The sequence below is a fragment of the Chelon labrosus genome (genome assembly GCF_963514085.1).
Source record: "Chelon labrosus genome assembly, chromosome: 16".
Lineage (NCBI taxonomy): Eukaryota > Metazoa > Chordata > Actinopteri > Mugiliformes > Mugilidae > Chelon > Chelon labrosus.
Genome location: NC_140349.1, coordinates 7,314,420 through 7,334,920, shown reverse-complemented (window position 1 = coordinate 7,334,920; position 20,501 = coordinate 7,314,420). Strand labels below are relative to the sequence as shown.

The window sequence follows — 20,501 nt, the reverse complement described above, 5'->3', positions numbered from 1 at the left end:
CTTTCAGGCGCAACCGACGTCATCTGATCAACAACAACACACCTGTCATACAGCAGCCAGAGATCAGTGAGGACGACGCTGGACGAGACACGGAAAATGAACAGCAACAACCTGTGTCTGTGAGTGAGCCAGATCACTCGGGGCCTTATCGTACCAGATACGGCCGTGTGATTAAGCCAAGGAAAGCCTTTGACTTATAAACTAACTTATTTGAAAAAAAAAAAAAAAAAATGTATGTCATGTTGCTGTGAAATTGAATATTGCATTTTGAATGAAAATTGAATTTGAATATGCATTTAAACGAAAATGAATGAATTTTTAACTTGTGTTTTGAAAAAAAAAAAAAAAAATGTCCTTGAAAGAATAAGACACATTTATTTACAAATGTTCTATTGTGATGTTTAGGAACATTTACGTACTAAATAAACAGGAGAGTTTTAATCATTTTAAACTTAACTTATTAAACTTAAAAAAAAAAAAAAAAAATGTTTGCACTATGGAACACTTGAGATAGCAGCATAGGCTACTGTGTTGTTTGATGTAGTCAAAGTATTTATTATATTTGTTATTTGTGACTTGCATATGCACAGCTTATTTTTTTTGTTGAAGGGAGATGTAATATTCCATGATGTTCCATGCTATGCTTTTATTCTGAAACTCCAGTACCGGAGTAGAATGTTACAAATGTATGTCCATGGTTACTGTTGCCGGAGTGATGAAGGAAATAAAGAGTAGCGGAGCTACAGACAGCTACAAAGTTACGGTGCTGGTATCCGGTTTGTCGTACAGGATAGATTATTAACAGTGTGAGTAGTCTATCGCAACAAATACTATCAACAAATATTTAAAATCACATGAACTTCACTGTCATCAGATACTGCAGAGTTAGCAGTTACTACTACTCTGCTAAGCTACGCTAGGCTAGTTAGCGTTTAGCTAGTTTCAAGTTCATATGTTTGATATGAAAAGATTCTGGAGCTAAAATATTTTTGTTTAACAAACTCAGTTACTGTAGAGCGTCTAAATAATGTCTTAATTTCAAAAAGAAATATTAAAAAGTGAGTAAATTCGCTTTAGCTAATGCTACCTCACTAGCTATAGCAGTAGCTAGCAAGAGTGCAGTTACTGCTACTCTGCTAGGCTACGCTAGGCTAGTTAGCGTTTAGCTAGTTTCAAGTTAATTTGCTCCTTAAGAATAGATTCTGCAGATAAATTATTTTTTAACAAATTCAGTTACTATAGAGCATCTAAATAATGTCTTAATTTCAAAAAGAAGTATTAAAAAGTGAGTAAATTCGCTTTAGCTAATGCTATCTCACTAGCTATAGCTGTAGCTAACAAGAGTGCAGTTACAGCTGTTTCAGTATTAACTGCTGCATCAATCTTTGTCATTTTAATTAATTTAAAACTCACTCTGTTTTTTTGGGATAATATTGTTTATGGCGGTGAAGTAAAATGTCATATGTGTACTTATGCCATGTTTGTCTTTGCATTTCTTGTGACTCTTCTAATGCTATCAAGAAACTAAATCAAACCTACTGACTGTAAATAAAGGTGAAAAACTACTTTCACTCTTTCACCTATTCTGTGAAATACTCAACAAGTTTCTAAATATAAAAGGTAAACTCAACTGGCCAAAAGTGATGTCTTAACTGCGACACAATTTGATCAGATAAAGAATACGCTTACACATATGTAAGTGTAGGTTAGTCTGTAAGCCACTCTGTGAGATATTTCAACATTTGGTGATTTGATGACAGTGCTAAGATGCAAAACCTCCCATTTTGTTGTGTTAAAACCTGACGTCTGTAAAATCTGGAGCTGTAAATGTATTAACATGTCATCCTGTAAGTCAAATAAATCCATAAATCACACCTTGACAGGTTATATAAGAAGCCCTTAGTTAGTTGGAGCAGTCCCTCCCTGTCAGTGTAAACAAATTACACTTTAAGACACTCCAGAGTCAAATGTTTTACCTGTCCACCATTCTCATTAAATCGTCATTCAGTCTGCCTCAACATAACCACAGGAGACCACCACCACTGTGTTGACAACTGGCTGGCACCTAGTTAGGCCCTGTCCAATTTTAAAGCACGTTTCCGACGGCGTCGTTGCTTAACTAGTCTGTCACAGCACTTCAACAAGATCAGTCTCACTACGATAACTAATACTGAAAATAAGGACAATATCTGAAAATGAGCTGCATGGCGACTGCATTTTTTTTCAGCATTTATTTACATGTAAAATACAAACAGTTCTTTACTCTGTTTTAAAGAAACATTATGGAAAACTGATTGGTGATGTCTTATTCCTATTTTTTTGTCAGTCAAATGTGGATGTAAATACAGTCTGAATTAATGCCCACATCTGTTATTTTTCCAACCATTGTAATAACAAGAACAACGGAGAAAATTCTTTAAAAACGAATTATTTAACATGTTCAGTAAAGAAAATCTGTATAAACATTTCTGATATAAGAGGAAATAATCTGTGACTACACTGACTACATATTAAGAGCATTTAATCAACAACCACACAAGATGAAATCAAAGAATCAAACTTTACAACATAAAAAAGGCTGGAAATATACAAAGACTTTTGAGTGTGAAACACACATTTGCAGTGTTTTTTTTTCTTTTCTCCCAGAGTCAGTGATTTTCTGCATGTCAGTGACAAAAACAAACGTGCATCAGAGTCAATATTCACTCCACCACCAGCTCAAACTCCTCTGCCTCCTCAAACTCTGCGTTCATCACGGCTGCCAGGGCGTCCAGCTCCGTGTTGCCTATCTGCTGGACCTTCTTCCTCCTCCTCTTCTCCTTCACCACAGCCACTCCGGGGATGTTCATGTCCGGCTCGGGGAAAGCTGAGCCACCGTCGTCGGCCTCAAGCAAAGACACGAACGAGTTCAGGCCAGACAGTGAGTCAGAAACATCCGGGCCGGTCTTAGATGGCCCGACTTTCCGGACCTCCGGGGTGTTCAGCTTCTCAAAGCCGAATAGAGTCTCACGAGGGTCGGGGCGGTTGAATGAGTTCTCGCCGAGCCTGCTGTAGGACCTGCGGGCTTTCTGGGACCACACCAGGTCCTCTGGATCCGCTGCCGGCTGCTGGGAGCGAGAAGGGGGCGGCGGTGATGACGGGAGGATCGGTGATAGCATAGCGGCCTTCTTCTTCTTCTTCTCGGCCGAGGAGGAGCTCTTACGGCCCTGATCAGCACCAGAAGTGGACACCCTGGGCTTTTTCTGCTGGATGTTTTCCGGCTCGGATCGCCTCGGCGTGTTCTCCTTGTTGTGCTCCGATGGTGCGACCGTTTTCCTGGGCGCTATTTTCCTCACAGTTATGGAGCGTTTGTGAGCAACAGATGCTAGCGCCATTTTGTTGTCACTTTTAGCCTGTGGAGGAGAACTCAACCGCGCCGAGCGTCTCCGCTGCGAACCGTTAAGGTCTTCAGACTCCGCCATCGTGCTCTGAGGCATCCCCTCCGTCGTAGTGAAACTTTCCCGGTGAAACAACAAGTCCTCCGCCGATTTATTTCACAATTAACACCGCAGTATCACAACCATACGGGTCCCAACTGCAACGACACAACAGCAGCATTCCGTTCAAAATTGCCCGCCCGAGTCGCGTAGAAAAGACGACAGGGTGTTTTCCGGTGACGTCGACAGTGTGCGCCACCTCTCTCAAACTTTTGCTGTGTAATCCGTACAGGCGAGGTTGACAGACGAGTGCTATTTCGGAGTAAATTTTTTTAAATAGTTCAACTCATACGTGCTACACAGAATGGAATATTTAATCGGGATACAGGGGCAGGATTTTGTCCTCGTCGCCGCCGATAATGTTGCCGCTAGCAGCATCATTCAGATGAAACACGGTATGACAACGCATTAGCTTAACGTTAGCTTCTCTGCCGGTTGATTTAGCTACACCTGCTAACATCAATTTTTAGAGTTTTTATTAAAATATAACTCTGTTCGGGCTTAAAATAAACATTACTTGAAGCTTTTCATCTTGCAACATATTACCATGTAATATTTGTCTTCCCTTGTCACCACAGTAGTGCTGCACATTGTGAATGCAACATGAGCAAGCAAAGCTAATAGCAGCTAGCATAAGTTAAAGTGTTTGTGATATTATCTTTTTGCACAGTTTCTGTAATCAATAACATTGTGGAAAAACCACGTGTATCTTTTATACAGTCTGTAATACGCTCATCTGAGTTAACTAAATCAATTATACGTTTCTGGCATTGCTATAGTTAGCATGGTTAGCATAAGCTACCCCAGCATTCAAGCATCTCGTAGCGAAAGTGAAACTCTGCACCGCTTTAACTGTCCTCACCCCGGTTGTCAGTACATGGGCACTTAAACAGCTAGTGACACTGTTTTAATGAAGTAAAACGTGTCCTTCTTTGTTTCAGATTATGACAAGATGTTCAAGCTAAGCGAGAAGATTTTGCTGCTGTGCGTTGGAGAAGCAGGAGACACGGTGCAGTTTGCAGAGTACATCCAGAAGAACGTTCAACTCTACAAAATGAGAAACGGTGAGGATTGAAGAGTTGGTTATATTGCGTGACCTTGGAGATAAAGAAGCATGCACCCACATTTTTATTATTTTTTTGTTTTTTGTCTGATGACATTTTGTTTCCTCATCTTTTCTTAGGTTACGAGCTCAGTCCAGCAGCAGCAGCAAACTTCACGAGAAAGAACCTTGCAGATTACCTTCGGAGCAGGGTAACTATCCCGATTTTGATAAAGGTTTTCATTAAAGGGGAACAGGCTAAAATGTAGTCTGTGAAGATCCTCAGTCATGCAGGTCATGGCATATCCAAAAAGAAGAACCCGTCAGTTTGCCTGTTTTAGTCTTAGACACACGGTTCGATGTATATTTGCAGTTTTGAAAAGAGAAAAAGGGTTTACGTGTATTTAACGAGGTTACAAACCAGCATTTGTGGGCTCTTTGCAGGCTACTCATTGTGATTTTAAAGTGATGAATTAAAAATCAGCTACTTTCTGTCGTCTTTAGCAAAAAAAAAAAAAAAAAATAGAGCAGCCCACTTGTTTTTGTCCTGCTCTTCTCACATGCTGAAGAAATTACAGTGTGTGTAGATAAAGTACGTCACTGAAGGGACCGATTTTAGACCGGGAAATAGTAATTCTCCAGAGAAATCATATGCTTGCATTGACAAAGTGCAAAAGACCACTTAACAAGGAGACGCAAATGTTATTCCTCTTTATATTAACATCCTCTTTATTATATATTTTTTAGTTATTTTTTTAAAAAAAATGGTTGTTATAGGTACTTATTCCTGTTGGCACTGGCTTTATTAGAGTGCTATGTTTTTTTAGTGACACAGTAAACAGCTATGATCTTCCCATAAAAAAAGCTGTCATGACCTTTATATGCGAAGTATTGTTTTCTCATGCCCTGGGGAAATTTGGTCATTTGTAATGAAGTATGTTATTAGAGATGTGACTATAATCACAACTAAAATAATGGTTTGAGTTGAGGGGCAATTTTTCTTCTTTGAACTTCATACAAAGAAAAGGTTTTCATGAACCTGAAATAACCTGAGACTATGTTCCGTCAAAATATAGCAATAGTTTTTTGATTAATACTTAGTTGTGCAGCCTTTTGATATAAACACAGATTGTTTTACAACATAATTGCCACAAATTAGGACACATTTCACCATAATGCATTTAGTTTTTCTGGTAGCCAAAACGGGTTTTCTAGATTGAGGGGGAGAGCCTAAAAAATTTACACGTCTACTTTGAAACAACCGTTCAGTCAGCAAAATATCTTTTATGCACCTGGAAGTTGTGGATCTATACGTTGTTTTTAGTCTCCAACATCAGTATCTTTGTATATTCCCTCAGTTAACAAAACAGTAGCTAATTAATCCCATGTACCAGTGGTCATCCTTGGAATTAAGTTTATTCATCTGGGAGTAATGAGTGAACATACCTATAAATATTTTAATTTCTATTCTAAATTAATTACATCCCTCCGCCAGCACTTGCAATCTCATTTTGCTTTAGGGAACAAATGATAAAATCACCAACTAATTCCGGTGAGTTTAAAGTCAGAGTAGCCGTGTGAGGCGTCCAATTTAGAAATGTGTTTTAGTTTCTGCTTAAAATTCATGTTTTTCTGCTAAAACGGAAAATTAAAACATTCTAATGGACGCTTCGCTCGCCCGGATGACATGACACTGCTGTGATTGCTTGTATGAGGTAGGATTACTCTGAAGTTCAGGTGGGAATTAAGTCCCTCTTGAAATTATACATGTGTTCGTCTCATTATCACTCCGGCAGATACATTTTGACAGAGCCAGATGCATTTGTCACCTCGCTGTGATTGACTGAGGTTTCAAGACTTTATGACAACGGCGTAGTGCACAGGTCCAAGCTGTGGTTTTAACCTTCCGTACTTAAATACCAACATTTCCCCAAACTTAACATATCAATGTTTCTTCAACATATACAGAATGTCCCAAAAGTCTGGACCCATAGGGATTACTGTTATTTTTTGCTATGGGTCCAGACTTATGGGACACCCTACACTTCTGTCGCCTTAGTTTGTTTGTTTAGGCTTAAGTCTTCAGGTCTTAGGGTCAGTTTAGTTTCAGTTAAAACATTTTTTTATATAATAATATATGAACAAATGTTTAAACACATATTTTTAATTTCTCAGTCAAGTCAGTTTTGTTTTTTTTAAAGCCACAATGCCTTAAAAGAACTTCTGTTCTTAGACTTTTGATGAAGATGCAGGGAAAAAAAAGAAGAATTTTTGGGAAATACATTATTGGATCAGTGGCTATGTTTGCATGGACACAAGTATTCCCATAACCAGTCAGAACAAACACCTCATTCAGTGAAGACTGGCCTCAATCAGATTGTGTAAACCCGTGATAAACCGTTCAATAGGAAAATACTGGCTCCTAATAACCGTGCAAACACTTGATCTCTGGTTGGAATAAATCCATTCTTTCTGCACATGTTCGCCTTATCTGGGATAGTAACGTGTTAATGTGTTAACACTACCCCACTACCCCACTTTAAGTGTTAAAGAGGATAATCTTTGGAATTTTTAGCTTCAGAAATTACACAAATCTATTATCTAAGTGATTAACTTCCTCCTGATTTACAGTTAAGTCACGATCAGTTTGTTATAACTTGTCGTACACAGTTCATGTTCATGTTTTCCAGCACGTTTGCACGTGTTTTGGCGTGTACCTCACCTCGGCTCCAGACATCTCCGCATCTTGTGCGCTAATTTGTTAAGAGTAGTGCAGCCGCTGCCTGTCACAATAGCAGAAGGGTGAAAATAATTACAAAAAACAATTAGTGTGGCAGAGATGGGAATGTGGGACACATCGAACGGGGGATAGGAGTAGAGCGGGAGGAGCGGGGGTCCCGGGGGGGAAACAGCCAGGCCCAGCAGACAACACTCTACCCAGACTGTGAGAACGAGTAGGAGTGAACATACACACAAGTACAATATACATGCGCACAGAGGGACCTATAGGATCAGGATAGTTTTATTCAGTCAAGGTTGCTCATGTTTGTGGAGGATAACATTTATATTCATGCCCCGCCATAAGCTGCGAGTGTATCGTTATTTTTTTCCTTTCTTTTGTGCCTCGCGGTCATGAATTAGGTTTTATGAGTGCAGGATTTACTAATGCTGCGTTCTCAGGAGTGCGCAGAAACTCGAGCAGTAGCAGTTTCTCCTCTGCATCCCACACCTTCCTGCAGCTATGGTCTTCTCACATTCATCAACCTCCAGAGTACATGGACATTTGCAAATTATGTTGTATAAACAGGTTTTTTTATGGTGTGTGTTTCTCCCCCCCAGAACATGTTGAGTATGTAGAATATCTGATGTGTCGTGTTCGTTTTGAGAGAGTCTCGAATCATTTAATATCGAGTAGACGTGAAGGACACTTTGTTAGTTAATGCTGTGAATTGGACCTGCTATTTATCATTTGCATCACGACCAGGCTTAACCCAGTGATTATTTTCATTATTAATTCATTAAATGCTCATAAAAGTTTAGCAGAACCAGAGGTAACATCTTCAAAATGTCCAGCTATTCAATACAACCAGAATATTCAGTTTATAGTGATTTTTTAAAATGTAATTGACAAAAAATCTCTGAAATCTGCAACTTTTTGTCACAGTTTTGCTTAAAAATGATCGACCTTTAGTGGTATGATGGATAGACATCCAAAAAAAATGCTAGCATGCAAAATACACATTATAGGGACCCAGATAGGTCAGTTTATTAGGTACAGATTAAGCCGGTTCGTAGATTAGTTGAAATTAGCCAACAGCGCTGGGTTCTCATCTGTAAAACTCGCTGCAAATGCTTGAATCTATCATTATTAATCGAATTAAATCATCACAAATTAAAGTTTAGCCCAGACGGACAGATAAAGATCTGCTTATGCACGTCAAATGTTTTTTTTTCTTCCTTCTTCTTCTTTGTCTTCAATCCTTAAATTATCTTTTAACCCCACCAAAAAAACCAAGAAAGGAAAAAAAAAAAAGCACGTGATCAAACACAGCCATGTCCAGAGCCTTAGGTTATAAACCACAGATAAATGAATCAGTGGTTTATTGTTAATTCTGATGGCCTTATTCCTGCAGGATAAATTACAGATGAGTCCTTGAGTCTGAAAGATGTCAAACCCCAGCGGCTGCAGACCTCCGGGAGGTGTAGTTAGCCAAAGTCAGCAGAGCATGTCAGCGCACAGTTAAGCGAAACCCGGCTCGCTTCATACGACTGTGTGCCTTTACCAGCCTGCCGTCCAGAAAAACAACCCCTCTAACCTCTGGAGTACTGCATTCAGTCAAGCTTCAGAGACGAGACAAAGAAAAAAAAAAAAACTCGCTGTAAGAATAATCACCTGAGGCCTCAGGTCTGCTGCATGCATATCAGTAATGATGCACATGAAACTCGCCACAGAGCAAAACAACAGGTTTTAGGGGCGTAGAAGCTGCTCTGCTTATATTTCTTTTAGCTTCTTACTATTTTTTAAATATATATGTACATTAAAGATAAACACAGATTACATTAATAGGCCTTAAATTGACAGTTAAATGTAAAGAGATGCTGCAAAAAAATTGGTTTCTGTCAAGTTTTCGTCAGTCTGCAAAGTTCAAGCTGTTTATTTTGAAACTTTTACACGTAACGACGCAGCAACAGTTAGCCCCGTCGCCGCGGAGCGAGCGCTACAGCTTGCCCCATATGGGTTTGTGAAATATTTTTTAAGCACGGGCACACAACGGGCACAAATAATTACTGCCGCCATATTGCACGCGTCTCCCCCTGCTCCCGCACAGATGAACAATTAATACAGCAGATTGAGGAGAAATGCCAATAAAGGGAACACGCCCCGGGGCAGGGTGCAACAATAGGGGGATGGATGGATGGGTGGGTGGGAAGGAGAGAGGGAGGGGGTGAGATTGGAGGGAGTGCTGGAACGTGGAGAGTTTAGGGATGAGTTTTGTGATAATAGTTAATTCGTGTCAAATCTGAGGCTGTTTTTGCAGAGAATAGTTTGACGTTTAACGTTCAGGAGGCCAAGCTAGATGAGAAGCTAAAGGAAAAAGGAAACGCGTTTGAACCATTTGCCTAAAGGGGTCACACGCCGGGAAACGCTGGCCACAACTTTGGTTCCTGCCGCCAGATATCGCCATGCCTTGCTCCGTCTATACACAACCAATATTTATATTGGTTGGAAAATATGCAAGAGTGGTTACCGAGGCGACCAGAGTCTGGAACGTCCACTAGCGACCAACTGTCTGCCACAAAGAGATGAGCAGCGAATCGCGATAAATGTGGACAGGGCTTAAACTCTGATAACAAAAACCTGCACTAATTACCCGCTAATTAACACTAGAGCTGAGCCGGTTAAATCGTTCAGATAGGCGACAGATGACGTTGATCAGCTTCCAAAACACAAACAGTTTGGAGGGTTTTTGTTGGTAGTCAGACACAAACAAAAAAAAACTCAAAGAAATAATTAGCTGGTTGATCCTAAATGAAAATAAAGTGCTTATTTTGCTAAAATGTAAAAGTTAGACCTTTTAGTTGGACCCTTTCGTAAGACAGTCAGGCTAACCGTTGGGAACGTCCCGATCAAGTCTTTTTGCCCGTGATCCGACCCCAATCTTTTAATATTCAGTCCCAATCCGCTCTTAAAAAAGACTCTTAAAGGCTTTTTTTATCGTACTTGTATTCTCCTAGATCACATCTCCACCGTGCGACTGGATTAACTCCAATAAATATTTCTGTCCAAGTTAATGTAGCGTGGACAGGAGGGGTCGCGTTAACTGAATATTTTCCGTCATTGACCGTTTTTTTTTTTTTTTAAAATGAAGGAAAAATCTGAAGGCCATCCGTCATTTTGACAGATTGCAATTCACACTCCTGACCACTTGGTGGCGAGTGACCTTATTAATTGGTCCTTGTCTCTCATCGCAGTTTGTGTTCCAAACATCGCAGAGCTCGGCTAACCATAGACATATATAAAATATATATGTATATATATGTCTATGTAGCTAACGGCTACCAAAATAGAATTTGCATACCACCGAAGTACTTCAACCCTACGGTACCGTCTAAGAGCTGTTTACGCTAGCAGTCCCGTTCCGAGTACGGACAAGACGTGTCGGCAGCCGAAACTTTTTTTTGTTTCCAGTACTGTTCTGAAAAAAGTACTTAAAGTTAATGAAACTTTAATGAAAATTAAATGCTATTGCATATGTCTTATCATTTTTAAAAAATTAAAGTGACGGGTAAAAATAGATTATGACGGGATGTTTATGACCCTGTCAGTCAAAATGACAGACAACGAAAAAGTCTAGCGCAACCTCTGGTGGACAGGGTGGCTCGTACTTCCCTAATCCAGAAATATTCCGGTCATCCAACGGCGTAAACTCCCTAACCCTCTCTGGAATATTTTTCACCTTGACGCTTGTCTCGAAGAAACTTTTCTCTTCGTGTAAACTCAGCGTTCAGTTTGTTTGTTCTTCTTCTTCTTCTTCGTTTTGTTTTTTTGTGGCAGCTTTGACGCTAGAAACGCTAGTTTAGATTTAAAAGAAATAATGTCACTATATCATGTTTGATAGCCTGATACAGATGCTGATTGTTTACAGCCTTTATGCTAAGCTAAGCTAACCAGCTGCTAGTCCCAGCTCAATCATTCCAGCTCTTCCTGTTTTAATTGTAGCAAAGTACAGGTGAAGCTTTTGTTTCAGCGGTCTCCTTGTTTGGCTGTGAGCGGGAGTCACAGCGGTAGGTGGCGGGGGTGGCGAGGGTGGGGGCCTAAAACATATGATGCGTATTGTTTGCATGTAAACCTGGGTGTGAGTTCAGGTGGCGGGGTTAACAAGGTGCCTGGTTCCCTCTGAGGTGACATGGGAAAGGAAGGTTATTTTGATGCCAAGTCCGTATTATTGTTACATTGTAACCAGTGAGACAGCTGTCTGGTGGGTGGGGGTGACGCCACTGGGGTGTTTGCAGGCTCACAGAGGAGTCAAAGCACACACACACACACACACACACACACACGCATATATACACATTAAGATATTCATCCTGAGATTCACGCCCATTGTGCACTCTCACAAACACACTGCTTCTCTTTCTCACGTGTGTGTGTGTGTGTGTGTGTGTGTGTGTGTGTGTGTGTGTGTGTAGTCAAACCTGTCGTTAACACACACCGGCGCTAAAGCATACTCCTCGGGGGATCGTCATTGCCCTCGTGGCTAACACACACACACACACACACACACACACACACACACACACACACAAGAAGTCACAAGAAATAAGCAGGTTGGCTGAGAGATAAATTGAAACGAGAGAGGGCAGGTGTGTGGATCACAACTCGCCTGGCGTAATGTGAATCATATTTGCCTCCTTGCACCACACACACAGAAAGAGAGAGAGAGAGAGTGTGTGTGCAGTATTATATTATTATTATTACTATTCTGCTGCATTTTAATCAGAGACACTGTACCGCTTCTATTTAACCCAAGAATTTAGGCCACAAGTTGTTTTGAAAAATTTAAGGGGATTTTATATTTCAAATGAGAAACAGGAGCTGCTCGCAACAATGAGGATATAAAGTTTTAAAGGAAGAGAGGGGAGAAAGAGGCTGGGAGCGTAAAAGATGTAATTTGAAAAAGAGGGAATAGGGGGTGGAGGGGAGGGGGCAAGAGAAACGACTTTAGAAGTTTTTAATGAGCCCTGGCGCTACTCCAGGGCACAGGGTGAAGGCGGCGGAGGAGAGGGGAGGAGGGAGGAGGGAGGAGAGGGGGGGAGAAAAAGAAGGAATGAAGAGGGGAGGGCGCGATGGAGGCTGTGCGACAGGGGTGCTGACTCCCAGCAGATGTCACACTGCCAGTGACACCCCGATTCCTCCCCTCACCTCCTCTGTCCTGTGACGCCCTTTCACCTCTCCCTGCTCTCCGGTTTCGCCCCTCCTCTGCTCGCGTTGCCGACGTTCCGCCGACGTGTCGCAGACGCGTCGCCGACGTGCGCGTCTCTACGCCTCTGTGCTAAGCTGGAAAATCAGAGTCGATAATTAGGCGCAATTTGTGAGAAAGAGAAGTTGTACTTTTCAAGCGGTGACACGTCTCAATCTTGTCAATGGTGCGATCTGTTTAGAGAGCAGCGAGATGAGAGGAGTTATAGCTGCTGAAACCGTCTTTATACTCATTTAATGGTGAGTTTCAGCTTATCCGAGTCCCGACGAGATTTTTTTATTGCATTTATTTTGTTAATAAACTAAAATTTTGTGCACTCTGCAGCTGTATTAAGTTCAATAAGCTTAAAAATCAATCCGCTGTAAGTCAGTATACTTGACAGCTCTCAATGCAAAGATTTTCATTTTGTTTTACAACAATTGAGCATTATATTTTCTCAAAAATTTAAATATCTGTATAACTACTGGTGAAGTGGCTTAACTTGACATTTAAGTGGTCACAACAACTCCTAAAGACCTTATCTTCTTAGACCAGCGTTATTAAACCATAACAGAAATATCATGTCAGATCTGTACAGTTCCTCCACACGGCCGCCGTTTTTTTTTACAACATTCTCCTGATAGCGGGACATCCCTAACTGATGGAAACACCAGTAAATGTAAGATTAATACCTGGCCAAACCTCTGCAGCCATTTCTCCTCCTGGCAGGAGACGCCAGACGTGAAACGGCACGGTTTGGTGTTCAGGAAGTACATGAGAACACTTTTACAAGGCGACAAGGCAGCGTCCAGAAGCCACCGAGGCTAATAGGTTAGAAAGCTAATGAATGGCTTAAATGATGTGGGAAATTGAAAGACGCAATGACAGGATGAGACCCTTGGAACTAGTCCTGGATGCCAGCCCGACTAGCCCACAAAAGTTTTGCGGTAGAAAGTCTCTCCAATTTGCTCCGGACGAAATCGTTTGTACATACTACGTTGACTTGAGTTGAAACCATTTTTATAGACTCTGGTTGGTCTCTGGTTTCCAGATGCATATATTTTTCCATATACAGATGTAAATTAAATACGTTTTCAGCTCTTAAATGTCATTTCAAACACTAAATGACTCATTTATTAATGACAAATATAATTCCTTGCATTACACCTGATTAAACAAAAGTCTGCATCAGCATTTATAAGGATGTGTTTGCATCATTCAGTGGTAGAAATCTGAATATTAAACCTTCGCTCCCTCCTCCTCCTCCTCCTCCTCCTCCTCCTCCTCCTCCTCCTCCTCCTCCTCCAGACTCCCTACCACGTGAACCTGTTACTGGCGGGCTACGATGACACAGACGGCCCAGGTCTCTACTACATGGACTACCTGTCTTCCCTGGCCAAGGCCCCCTTCGCTGCCCACGGCTACGGGGCCTTCCTCACCCTCTCCATTCTCGACCGATACTACAAACCAGGTCAGTGCAGAGAATCCATGTCTCTCTCTTTTTTTTTTATTTGCCTGTGAGACTGACTGGATGTATGAGAGGGAGAAATAAAGTGTGGATCTGCACTGCAAAGGTTAAAGTACAGACCCAAGGCTCTGTGAGGGGTGGCGTTTTTTTTCTGCTAAGTTAAAGGTCTGCAATGTAAACTGTGACTCCATATCATCAACCTCACCTCAGTTTTAAGGGGTGCCAAGCTCACTTTTCTTGAAGCCACACGTCCTCTGTTAATAAAAGATGCTTTTAGACGTCTATTTAAGTCTTAATTTATTCCCGTCACGTTTTGTGTTTTCTAGATCTGACTCGAGACGAGGCCGTGGATCTGCTGAAGAAGTGCATCGAGGAGGTGAGTTCAAGCAGTTCCTCTTTAAATTAGAATAAATTAAATAATCTGATTTATATTATATTGGTCAGTCTGTGAAATTCGTAACTTCACCCTAACTTCTGATATTCCTCTGTGCCAGATTTTCACGAGCAGACAGCAGTGTAATAGTTTTCACACATGCTCCACAGGAAAAAGTCTTATTTTATTTATTGATTTTGCTTCACAGCTAAACTGAAAGTCTTGATCAGTGTTTACACGTGGAGTTAACACAAAAACAGCAGGAGATCTGTCTGTTTTATTTTTTTTACACTTTAAAAAGCACGCCAGAGGACAAAACACTCTTGTTTCTCCTTCTCAAATTTCTACTTTCTTCTTATTTGTTCCTTCATGCTAAATATATTTCTTCCCTCTTCCAGCTGAACAGACGCTTCATCCTGAACCTCCCTTCCTTCACCGTCCGTTTGATTGACAAGGAGGGCATCCATGACCTGGAGAAGCTCACCCTCGGCGCCAAGTGACCGCTCACTGCTTGACGCCCTCCTTGTTTCTTCTTCCTTTTTTTTTTTTTGTACCATTGACCTCCTTGCTCTTTCTGTTCCAATAAAAAGTGACACACAGTTGAGATATGAGCTCTTTGTCCCTGTGGTGCTTTCTTGTTCTCTGGTCTACTCATCTGCACATAGAAAGAGAACAGCCTCCTGGCTGTGTACTTTTGCACTTGTACTCAGTGAGAGGACATGCTGGTAATGTACTCTTGCTTATGCGTGTACACACATGCGAGAAAACATGCATGCAAATACAAAACATTAAGTTTAGCTTTAGGAATCTGCTCGCAAAATGCTGCAGCTTTTAAGCGACAAGCTGTGATTTACAGATTAGATTTAGTATGTGTGAATGTAACGAGCTCAAATCATCATTTATCAATCCCCGAAGTTAATAATAGACATGTATTCTGGTCGACCCTTGAACATGTGCACAAAAATTACCAGCTTTTCTTAACGCCTCTGATGCAATGTGGGTAAATTAATGAACATAAGTTGCACACAGTTGGCATCAACAGCAGAACTAATGAATCAGGTTGCACTGTACAGGTGTTCTGATTAGGATTCAGTCTGTGCACGCCAGCAGACTGCAGGTTAGCTCCAGGAAATATGTATATATTTTTAAGTAGTGCACTTTTTTTTTCTCGCACCTTCTGTTTATTTCACTGACGAATACATAAAAAAAAGAAACGCAGCAGAGCCTGAGTTAGAGACATTTTAGATCCAGCCCTTCACACCAACACAAACCTGGAAAAAGTTGAACCAAAGTAGCCTCAAGTTATGTTTTTATAATACTGTACAGATCTGCAGATATTCACACCTGCAAGAGAAACGCTGCTGGTTTTAAAGGATTTCAACTTCTTTAACTGTACATGTCTGATGAAGTAATATTTAGAATTATATTTAAAAAATGGAGGAACATGTTATACTTGCATGCAGGAAGGTGTTGGAGACTCCGTAGGGAGCTGCGTGAAATTTGATAAAGTCGGCTACAAGTCTGAAAATGAAACAAATCTTTGGGTGTCAAGTAAGACAGAAGTGAGTTAGCTGCTACTAGCTTGGCACACCTGAATCTGCACTGAGTAAATTCTGCATCTGTTTATATCCTTTAACGTTTCCATATGAGTCCTTACATTAACATTAGTACTGTGGCGCAACTGGTGCAACTTGCTAGTTTTCCCAGAGATCTGAAACCACATTTCAGTGGGTCGTCGTTACGTAAATGTAAATCAGCTTTATTGGTGAAGTCTATGCATGGCGTTTGTTTATCTGCATTTCTACTTGGAGTAGTGGGCAGCCATGCAAGGCAGCAGGGGAGCAGTTTAGGGGTTAAGTGCTTTGCTCAGTAGGCACTTCAAGGGCAAGGCCATGTAGGGAGATTTGAACCAGTTACCCTACAGGTCCCAGTTCCATTTCTCTAACCTCTGTGATCTGAGTGTGATCATTCTAAGTTGCATATACTGTATATATATAATTTATTTATATAAGTATGTGTATAATATATAAGATTATATGTTTGGCCGCATGGTGACACCTTACGAAGAGTTTAAAGCTCCTGGAAAAGCGTCAGTGTCTCTGTCAAGCTGTCGTCGCCAAAGACAACAACTGATTTTCACATTTAACAGAAACTTTGATTTAAAAAATAAAATTTAAAAAAGGATGTATTTAATAAAGTAACTAGATTTGCGACTCAAATCGAGTCCAAATTTTCCTTTACATGAAAATCAATTGATAAACTACAATAAATTCTGCAACTAGCAACAATAATAAACTATTATTTAGTTGATTACATACTGATGGTTTTCTCTTATTTTAGGACAAACCTGTTATATTTACTACACAGTGAAAATAAAGTGAAGCTTCAGCAATAAACCGAAAGGTGCTCATCTGTTATGACCATGTACCACAAAAGGGAAAGCTCCAGGAAAATCTTTTCATCAAGTCATCATTCCCAAAGCTGGCGGTGGAGTTTCACATTTAAAAAAAATAAAAATAAAAAGCTGTTTTAGCTTTAAAACAGCTGCTGAAGATGACCATGTTTGACAGCCCAGCTAGTGTCCAGATGAAGTGTTTTGCCTGACATATTAATGAAGTTCAATCAAAATCTTCCTGTCTAATTGCACAGTTTTCAAAATAGACGACATATGAACTGAATTTAAATACTGTTAAAAGTGAAACAAGGTCAGTAAGTCTAAATGGATTCATAGGAATGAAATGAACCTTAATGAAGCTCCTGAAAGAAATTGAAAGGTATCAGGATTGTTGCATTTCTTTGAGGATGGGGCGGTCATGTTAATATTTTTGCCTAGAGTACATACAGTATAATACATAATTTATTTTCCTATGAAATACAGTTTAAAGTTTTCTGGAATAGCTTCAGCTATCGTTCCCAAATTAAACAAAGGTTTTAAATTTTCATTTATTCATTTCATTTAAATGATAATAATGATGACAAGAAAAAAAATGTTGTAGCTTCAAAAATGGCCGCCAAGTGACTGTGGTATAGGCAAAAAATCCAAGGTACATACATCACATTTAAATACTTTTAATCATGAAATTGGTTTAATACTAATAAGTTTTAAATGAACAAGATTTTCTTGCAAGATTTTCTCCTCTAAAATAAACTGACACATACAAATACAGCCCTTCTTCCCGACAGCCATCCTGACTTGATGAGCACAGGTGTGTTAACAATGGCTCAGTTCCATTAAGCACTCCCAGCATGCCATGCCAGCGAAGCAGCGTGCGAGAAAGCAGGTCCTCCTCTGAGTGGGACTCAGCCATAATTAATACACCCGCGCCTCTTCCTGCTATGACGAGTCAAGACGTCCGCAGAAGAAAAAAAGTTTGTTAAAATGGTATTTGTCTTAAACCGGGGCCAGATTTTTAACTTCCTCTCTTCAGAGAAGTCGAGTTTCGTGTGTTATAAATGTTGATTTGCATTGAAAAATGGTGAATTGAAGGCAAAATAATGTCATTGTGCATTTTGTGTTTTTATCAGAATCGATCAGAATCAGAATGCTTTATTAATCCTTCAAGGAAATTATTTTGTTGTTGTTGCTCCCATAAAGTGGCAGCTGCAAGGTCAAATACAAATAGAGTAAAAAGTAATATAAATAAATAAAAGTAAGATGCATAAAAAACAACAAATTTTGCACAATATACAGAGGTAAGTGGTAAGTCTGATGTGTTAAGAGTGTTAAGAGTGACCAACACTCGGCAGGAGGAGTTATAAAGTTTGATGGCCACCGGCAGGAATGACCTCCTGTGGCCTTCTCTGGTGCATTTTGGTAGGATGAGTCTGTTACTGTTGTCTATCTGCAGGGAGAATCAGTCCCATGCAAATCAAAAATCAAACTTTAATCACTTTTCCCAAAGTACAAGGCATGCACATCAAATGTAAATTGTGAAATTAGCAAACAGAATAAATGACGAAAATAAATTGTATGTTGTTCATCAGTTTCGACTGTGTATCAGCAGTAGATGATCACACTTGCATACAGCTGCAAAAAGGGAAAACCAGGCCAACATCACCGCTGAATGAAGAGAGACTGTAAGCCCATGTGTACAAGAGGGGGAGGGAATGAGGGAGGGAGGGAGGTGGTGGTGTGTTTGTGTGTGTGGGGGGTTCTGTCGTCGCCTCCTCTCTCCGCCACAGACAGGTGATTAATAAACATTAAACAATCCCTCCTCTCTCAAACACACCGGAATCTGACGGGAAGAGCAGCATATGTTTGCCTGGAGGCTCCGAGAGAGAGATGGAGAGCGGCCCCGCTGAGTGTCAGATAGAGGGAGAGAATGGGAGGGAGAAGATGGAGATTGGTGGGGTGGGGGGGGGGGGGGGGGGGGGGGGCTAGGTTACAGCAAGGGAGATGAAGGGATGGTGGGAGGAGGGGGTGACACGGGAGGGTAATGAGATGGGAGGAGAGAGAAAGAAGATAGGGCAGGTAGAGATGAGTGATGTTTGAGAATGTATGAGCAGGCGACACGTGTATGTGTGCATTCCCTGGAAAGCAGTGATTGTGTCGAGAGTCTCGTTCTGGTTAAATAAAGTGAAGGACGGCGCGGCGGAGGTGAGAGGTGGTCGCTGGGAGAAAACCTGGAACAGATGGTTGGGGGGGGGGGGGGTGCATGTCTTGTTGGGCGCTAGGGGTCTCACCAGTCCCAGGAACCGGGGCTTCAAGCTTTGAAGCTGTGACGCCGCCGTCTCCACACTGGAACCCTGCATGCAAAGAGGGGCCCTGGAGTCTGAGTGGACCCCCCTGGGGTGCACACATCAAATTTGTTTCAAGCACGAAATGTCTACGGCCACCATTTAGGCAGCTGTGTTAGCAAGCGTTAGCAAATTATTGAACACTGTTAGTGTTACATTAATAGTTAAAGAGTCTACAACAGCTCAGCGAGGCCTCACTTTGAGCTGATCGCTAACACGACAATGCTAACATGTGGATGATGATTACTGTATTAGCATGCTAACACATGCTAATTTAAACACAAAGTAAAGCCAAGGCCAATAGAAATGTCGTTCATTTTAGAGGAAGTCAGTCAATAATCAAAGATCCGATGGTGGTGATAGATTACAACGGTTCAGCTTTTTATTTTGGTGCTCTTGAGATGGAAAATCGAAAACGATTCATCATCTGGGGACAATGAATTCCTATTCCTTATTTTGGTGATTCTAGTTAGAAAGTCAAAAACTAGGTTCTGGGGTACTTTAGAAGGTGCTGAGACTCGGTCACTGGATAATTAAACACCAGTGGTGCTTCAGATTACTGAAGATTCATCCTCTGGGAACCACAAACGATTTACTAGTCCCATGATGGCAATCAATAAATCAGGCTTGGAGACGTTTATTTGGTGGCTCAAGATGGAAAGTCAGAAAATCACCAGTCCCAGAAGTTCTGGGGTACATCATCTGGGAACCAGGATTTATTTTCCACCCAGTTTGTTTTGAAGGTTTTGAGAAATTTGACAAGATTATTAAACACTTTGGCGGACAGATGATGAAATATGAGCCAGCGCATTACTAAAATCCATAGAAGACATCCTCTGGGGACCACAATTAATGAATGTACAAAGACTCATGACAGTCATTCTATTAAATAGATTTGTAGCCATTTATTGTCTGTTATTTTGTTTGTTTTGGAGGTATTCACAAATTTCACCTGACAATTAAAAACAGTAGCCACAGTGCTAGAAAAAAGGATTACTTAAGTTAGGTGGATTCTTTCTGTGGGGACAATGAATTACAATTTTTAATATTTTTTAAATGTAATTTTCTTTTTTTCGCCCCACTGAGTCACAAAAGAAATTCAAAAGGTCCTCTCTAAAGCCAGTGTTCGGCTTGTCTGCGCTGGATGTCGGTAAAAACTGTGTTCTGTGGAAGAAGAAGACTTCCCTCTATGGATATGAAGAACGCATTTAAGCAAATGAAAACACAACAGTTGTTATTTTCAGGTGAATAACAAGCAGCAAACTCCCAAGACTAAAAAATGAAGCCAATGTTAATGTAGCCAAGTTACAAAAAGTGTAGTTCCTCAAATGGCCACTAGAGGCTGGCTCAAAAAAACGACTCAATGCCCATAGGCCTCCATGTTAACAACAACAAAAAAATAGTTTGGTTATAGAAATTATTATTAAAAATAAAAAATAATTCA

General features: G+C 40.7%; 2 protein-coding genes across 2 annotated transcripts; one reads left to right on the top strand and one right to left on the bottom strand.

Annotated features, from left to right (window-relative positions):
• Positions 1–1,706: 1,706 nt before the first annotated feature.
• cdca5 (cell division cycle associated 5) lies at positions 1,707–3,476 on the bottom strand (the record flags this gene model as incomplete). The annotated part of the gene is made up of 1 exon (XM_084562734.1): positions 1,707–3,476. One exon carries the CDS (start codon positions 3,474–3,476, stop codon positions 2,703–2,705), a length of 774 nt encoding a protein of 257 aa, XP_084418860.1. The 3' UTR covers positions 1,707–2,702.
• A 200-nt stretch (positions 3,477–3,676) lies between these two features.
• psmb2 (proteasome 20S subunit beta 2) lies at positions 3,677–14,931 on the top strand. The gene is made up of 6 exons (XM_084562735.1): positions 3,677–3,871; positions 4,418–4,540; positions 4,660–4,730; positions 13,788–13,950; positions 14,274–14,323; positions 14,719–14,931. The coding sequence occupies exons 1-6, from the start codon at positions 3,781–3,783 to the stop codon at positions 14,818–14,820; spliced, it is 600 nt and encodes a 199-aa protein (XP_084418861.1). The 5' UTR covers positions 3,677–3,780; the 3' UTR covers positions 14,821–14,931.
• The last annotated feature ends 5,570 nt before the right edge of the window (positions 14,932–20,501 follow it).